The sequence below is a fragment of the Phaseolus vulgaris genome, chromosome 1 (genome assembly GCF_051622355.1).
Source record: "Phaseolus vulgaris cultivar YP4 chromosome 1, ASM5162235v1, whole genome shotgun sequence".
Lineage (NCBI taxonomy): Eukaryota > Viridiplantae > Streptophyta > Magnoliopsida > Fabales > Fabaceae > Phaseolus > Phaseolus vulgaris.
In genome coordinates this window covers 3,449,810-3,456,842 of record NC_143498.1, presented here as the reverse complement: position 1 = coordinate 3,456,842, position 7,033 = coordinate 3,449,810, and the positions used below count along the sequence as shown (strand labels likewise).

Genomic DNA, 7,033 nt, shown 5'->3' with positions numbered 1-7,033 from the left:
TCGTCATTTCCCCATCCCCCTTTTACATATATTTGATTTAATGTTTTAAATAAAATGAATGTTTGCATACATTTTTATATACACAAATACATCATTCTTTTGGTTAAAAGAAAAGATAATCTGAACTAATTAATATATATATATATATATATATATAATATTTCTAGGTCGATGATGAAAATAAAATCAATTCAATTACTTTTATTTGTATTTAGAATATAAAAAAATGGTAATTGTGTTTTTGTTCTTATGAAAATATTGGTTTTTTGTTTGGTTCCTAAAACATTTCTTTAGTTTTTTATTCTCGTAACACTAAAAGTTATTGTTTTTACTTCACATAGAATGAGCAAATTTTAGAATTTTTTTCATTCCTTTAATTTGTTTAACTTTAAATACTTTTTTCTGATGACTAAATCATATTTGTTTTTAAAATTATTTCATTATAAACTCATAATATTACATGGCGATGACTATATATTCGGTGGTAGGTACATATTACACGATATTTTGGTTGGACAAGGCCCAACTTATGACCTGGTGATCCAGGGCCCAAAGTCCTAGGGGCCCAAAAAGTTAAAGAAAGTATATGTATTTCTGCAATAATTTTTGTCTATTTCTTTTTATTTTAATAAGTTATTGAAATTAGTCAAATTCTCCTTTCATATATTTTTTTTTTTAATTTCAAAATATAGAGTGTGGTATTTTCTTCTTGATTCTTAAGTGGTGTTAGTTGTTTGTGATGACTAGTGGTAAACGTTGATGTTTAAAATAAATTTTGTGGTATTTTGACTAGTGATTATTGTGTTTTTTTTTGAAGTCACAAAAACCAGCGAGATGCAAAAATGGATTACAACTAAAAAAATTATTATCTCACTTGATAATGTCAAATAAAACGTATCTTGTTGTTAACAATCTCACACAAGTTTAAATGATGGAACTACTCTCTCAAACAATACGGGTAGAGAATAATAAAAGTATCGCACCTGGAAAGAAGATATAGGATGCGATTAATTAATTAATAAACAGGAGACATGAGATTAAAAATAACCTATCTCTTTTGGTTTTTAGTTTGTTTTGTTATATTCGTAAATTCATGAAATAAAATTTCACACATGAATAACATGGATGTACAATAATAGATTTAGACTGGTTACTTCTTTTTTAACCAAAGATAGATATAGAAATTAAAACTCAGTATATTAAGGATTAGAATAAAAATTAATTATATGAATAAAGTATACGTAAGCCTTAATATAAAGTGAGAATACTTTATTGACAAATAGACAATAAGAGGGACAAGTATAAAGTTCTTTTAAATTATAATTTGAAAATAGTATCTTATTTTTTTAAAATATATGACAATTGATTACATATTAAAAAAAATATAATTCATAAGGTATTTCTAATACATTACAGATTCTGCAATGCGGGAATGTAAATAGGAAAAATATATTTTAAAATTGTAAAATCCATAATGTATTTTTTAATAATAAAATGGGTGCCACAAGAAGTTATGAAAGTGCAGGAAAAACAGCCTTATAACAAAGGGCTGGAGAAAATTATTTCTTCTTGCACCTCCATACCTTCTTCTCTTACCTCCATAAATTTTTGAATTTCTAAAAATATTACTCTATAATATTTTGGATTATGTAATCCGAAAGTTATTTTTTAAATTTGTAATTAATTTCTGGATTATATAATTCGGAAGCTTTTTTCATATGCATGTTTACTTTCCGGATTACATAATCTGGAAGTCTTATTTAGCTTCCAGATTATGTAATCCAGAAGTCTTATTTAGCTTCCGGATTATGTAATCCAGAAATCTTTTTTCAAATGAGTGATACAAGAAGAATAAAAATGTATTTTCATGTTGTGTATGAAGGTGGCAGAAGAAGATATGGAGGTGCAGGAAGAAACAGTCCTAGAGAATTGGTGGTTTGTTAGTAGGCCCAGCCCAAATCAAAAGCTATAATTCTTATTAACTATGAAACACGAGAAATATAGCAAGTACAAAGTAATGGAGGAAGTATAAATTAACAGGAATTTAGTTTTTAATATATTTTTGCACATGTTCTTATATTCAGATAATTGGTGTGAGAAAAACACAGAATAGTTACAAGATCATTATCCGCATATATTTTATTGGTGGCTTAATACTCTCGCACACGACACCTAATTTCTTCAGAAAATTCACTTGAACTGTGAGATGGAAGACGAAGGAACACATAACAGTAACACTGGATCTAATACGATGTATATTTGTGTCTTCCATGAAATCCAAAGGCAAAGATTTAACATTAAAATAACAACCTCAATTAAAGAGACGTTAAACGCACGCATTATCTCTTTCCGGAGACAGCAATTAATTTTCCGATGCCCACATTATGTTCAATCATGGTTGCTCAGTTCCCGGCGGGTCCCACATGAAGCACGCGAGAAACGTAATTGACAAGGAAAAAAATACACGTTTAACACTTGTGGTGAAATCGTGAGACCCAATTGGCAATGTGAATCATAAATCAGTGGTTCTTAGATAAAATTGTGAACTTGTAGATGGATTTGATGTGTGTGTTGTTAGGGTTTATGTGGGTTATGGAAGGTGTGAAGGGTGTGCAGGGTGGGTTAGGGGAAGTTTCTATGGACATTTTTGTGCTGGCGGGACAGAGCAACATGGCTGGACGAGGTGGCGTTGTCGGGGGGAAATGGGACGGGAAAGTCCCGGCGGAGTGCGGGCCAAGTCCATGGGTTTGGCGGCTGAGTGCGGGGCTGGAGTGGGAGGAGGCCCGTGAGCCTCTGCATGCGGACATCGATGTGGCGAAGACGTGTGGGGTTGGGCCTGGGATGGCGTTTGCGAGGGAGGTTTTGAGAGTCGGGGGAGGCGGCGGTGGGCTTGTGGGCCTGGTGCCTTGTGCGGTGGGTGGGACGAAGATCGGAGAGTGGAGTCGAGGGTCGCGGCTGTATGATGAGTTGGTGACACGTGTGAAGCGTGCGATGCGTGGCGGCAGGATCCGTGCGATGCTTTGGTACCAAGGAGAGAGTGACACCGTGAGAGAAAAAGACAGTGAGGGATATAAAGATAAGATGGAGAGGTTCATTATGGACCTTCGATTCGATCTTCATCTCCCTTCTCTCCTTGTTATTCAGGTACTATTATTCATTCATCTTTCATTCTCAATTTATAAAAATTTACTTTTATAGTCTTATATGACTTACAACTTACAAGTTTGATTTCAATTACTATGTACATTTATTCAGGTAGCACTTGCTTCTGGGGAGGGAAAGTTCACAGAGAAAGTGAGAAGAGCTCAAATGGAAATCGCAATGCCTAATGTGAAGTGTGTGGATGCTAAGGGGCTGAGTTTGAATCCAGATAAACTTCACCTAACCACCATGGCCCAGGTTCATTTGGGCATTAAGTTAGCACATGCCTATCTTCTTTCCACTTCCAACCATTTGGTCATTAATAATTGTAGCTCCTCATGAAAACTACACTATGAGAAGGTTGAGCAATCATAATTTGACACCTCTTCCTCCAAATTACACCTCTTCAAATGATAAAAATAACCCTTTATATTTGATAATCTCTATCATTTGAAAGGTGTAATTTGGAGCAATGCAAAAAATGGGTGTCAAAATAATATTTTGCGAAAAGGTTTTGGTTTTGCCACCTATAATAGTCTTTTTTTTTTTACACAATTTACATGTTTGATTTAGTTACTATTCTTTCTAAAAATGCAATAGTTCTACCAAGGTGGAAAGGTGTTATTCTTGTAAATTAAGCTTGAATTTTTAAGAATTGATCAGCAACTTGTTGATGAAGATCGATTGAAGATTTAATTGTAAAAGATTTTTTTATGCTAAATTTAGTAAAAACTAGAAAAACTATAGAATATAAGAGTATATGAGTATGAGTATTGAGTGAGTGTTTCGTGTGTGAAATTAATATGTATTTATAGACTTTTGAGTCTAGGTTAAAATATTCGAAAGATAATTGAAAAAAAAGATATAATTATTTAGTGAGTACTTGTCCTTCAATCCTTTATAACCAAATATGATATTATATATGTTTTGGTTCAAAGTTTAACCGGAGTTAAACCATAATATTCAAAACTTAGTTGTTATGTTATCCTTCACACGTGATATTATTTAATCTTTAAAGTTTGTATTATTGTCAACTAATTTCAAATATCACAAGTAGATATTCTTGTGATTTTTATTTAATCCTCATGTATCTTTTCAAGCGGTTACGAACTTGGTACAAATGCACATATAGTGTATAAAACTTTAATAAACCATGTAAATAAAAATCATTGCTCCTAAGTAGATATGTGTGTATATAATGGTTTTTCCCCTTTTAAATATGAAATAATTGGAAGTTTGTTATAAATAGAAAACTATCCTCTTAACAAATTGGTTAGATAAGTTCGTCCACTATCCATCTAAGGCAAGTTTCTATTTGAGTTGGGTTAGTTTTTTCTTTTGACCTTACTCTTTCTAAGATCATTCTCTAGATGGTATCATTTTTGTCTTAGTTTTTTTACATTTATTTTCAAGTTGAGTTGCTGCATTGATCTTAGTTTTTCTAAGGTTATTTTCCAATTGGGTAAGTGTCACTTTGGCCTTAGTTTTTCTAATTGGTCTTAGTTTTTCTAAGGATATTTCCAATCAGGTTAGTATACTTTTGACCTTAGTTTTTCTAAGATTATTTTTAATTGAGTTTGTCTTAGAATTACTTTTCATCTTAATTTTTCAAAAGATATTTTTCGGTCGAGCCTGGCCATTTTTTTTTCTGGGCTGAGGATGCTTTTACCTTTTTCTAAGATTATTCTCTAACTAAGGTGGCGTCACTTTGAACTTTTTCTAAGATTATTTTCCAGTCGAGTTGAGGTTGCATTTATCTTATTTTCTAAGGTTATTCTCCAGTCAAATTTGATATGGAATGTCGTCTTAGAGGAAAAAGAGCTTCATTCCCTCTTTAAAAATTTGTTACATTATATTTTTCAATAAAAATACAGTCTTAGAAAATGTTTCACCATATTCCATGGTAGTGATAAATGTTCCTGCCAAAAATAAGTGTGGTTCTTCTAAGGTGGAAGCACTACAAGAAAAACTCAAATTACATACCGTCAATATTTGTATGTAACACACAAAATTCATATGTAAAACTGTCGTAGGTAATTGTTACATACGGATTTTGGATTCGTATGTAATTACATACGGATAAATCCGTGTGTTATTACATACGGATCAATCCGTATTTAATATCCGTATGTAATTACATATGGATAAATCCGTATGTAAAATTCGTATGTAACGGATAAATCCATATGTAAAATTCGTATGTAATTAACAAGCAGACTTATACGGATTTATTCGTATGTAACATTGTACATAGCACCACCAACTATTTGTATTTGGAAGCACCCCATATTCTACACTTGCATATCATCCATCAACATTCCAGTACATTCCAGTTTTCAGAAGACAAATATTCATCACATTCAAAGTTATCCATACATACAATACTTACTATTTTCAAATATCTAAATATCTAAAATGTATTTCATTAAAACAAAGTTCTAGAGAAGCTAATAATTATTATAATCTTCACCGGGTGAATTTTGTTGTTCATCATGATTATTATGATGTTGTTGGACTTCATTTGACTGCTGATTCGGTTGAGTTGTCGACGGGGTATTTGGTTGCTGAAAAAACTGTTGTGTTGCAGCTGCTGCCTCAGGTGGTAGATATTGCATCATGAAATTTTGAAAGTTTTGAAACCTTCCATCCATGCGTTCAATATGCTGCCTAAGTTCAACAATTTCTTCTGAATTAGCCTTCTTATTACTAGAAGATGGTTGTGTTTCTTGTAGGTAGCGACCAACACAGTCGTTCTGACGATCAACACGTCCAACCCCATATACTCGTCCCTTATACCTTCCAGCTACAGTTTCTAACCAACAACGGCTTCTCAATCTTTCCTCCTCAGCAGGATCTAATGGAGTAGATATTGAGGTAGATTGTGACTCAGATAATGCTTGAGACAATCTACTTTCAAAATCTTCCTATTAAAATGAAAAATATTTGTTATCACGGTGGTGGCCGGAGGTCACACGGTGGTGGCGATTGGGAAGACTACGTCAGGTCGGGTAGGTGTTTGCAAAATCTTGAGCACACGAGATGGTACAATGGCAATGGGGGAAGCTGGACACTGCTAAACCGAAAGAGATCATGCGTGCGGTGTGGCAGATGGGGTTGCTGTTCACTGGTGCCGTTAGCTAGTGCCGTTCGCTGGTGTCCTTGGATGGAAATGGGGTTGCTGTGATTTAGGTTTTACTGAATGAAGATACGTGAAGTGGGCTACTGAAGAATACATGGGCTAGTGAAGAATACATTAAGTAAAGTGAACCTGGGCTTAGTGAAGATTACGTTAAGGTGCCTGATTCCATTTCAAATTCAACATTTTTTTTTTAATTATTTTGTTTTTTAATTTTAATGAAATAATATAAATCACATTTAATTTTTTATGTTAAAATTGTTTATTTAGTTATTTTAATTGAATATAATTTATTAATATAATTTAAATAAATATTCAATTACTTTAAGTAATTCAATATATTAACTTTAAATAGTAAAAAAGAAAAAAAATTTATTGAAGTGAAGGTGGGCTGAGTGGAGAACTGTAGTAAAGTGGATGGGGTTCAAACTCAAATTGAACATATTCTTAATTTTTTATTGTTTTTTTTCTCAATTATTTTGTTTTCTAATTTTAATGAAATAACATAAATCACATTTAATTTTTTATGTTATTTATTTTTAAAATTCTTTATCTGATTATTTTTAAAATTCTTTAAAATTCACATAAATCACACACGTTAAGATCACTTATATTTTTATTTCTGTTTTCAATATTTTTTATTTTTTATTTTTTTTCTTTTTCAATTTTATTGTTTTTTAATTTTAGTAAAATAACATAAAATACGTTAACTCTTTATTTCTATTTTTTTAATTAACTAAATTTGTAATAGCTTAC

General features: G+C 31.9%; 1 protein-coding gene across 1 annotated transcript; it reads left to right on the top strand.

Annotated features, from left to right (window-relative positions):
• The first annotated feature begins 2,408 nt into the window (after positions 1 to 2,408).
• On the top strand, positions 2,409 to 3,819 carry LOC137816530 (putative carbohydrate esterase At4g34215). The gene is made up of 2 exons (XM_068619706.2): positions 2,409 to 3,144; positions 3,256 to 3,819. Exons 1-2 carry the CDS (start codon positions 2,554 to 2,556, stop codon positions 3,481 to 3,483), a joined length of 819 nt encoding a protein of 272 aa, XP_068475807.1. The 5' UTR covers positions 2,409 to 2,553; the 3' UTR covers positions 3,484 to 3,819.
• The last annotated feature ends 3,214 nt before the right edge of the window (positions 3,820 to 7,033 follow it).

What these genes read in the sequence shown, in the direction of transcription:
- LOC137816530 (XM_068619706.2), top strand. Translation starts at nt 2,554, where the DNA reads ATGGATTTGATGTGTGTGTTGTTAGGGTTTATGTGGGTTATGGAAGGT. An exon ending in CTTCTCTCCTTGTTATTCAG is followed by an intron (nt 3,145 to 3,255) that starts GTACTATTATTC and finishes ACATTTATTCAG; the next exon opens with GTAGCACTTGCTTCTGGGGA.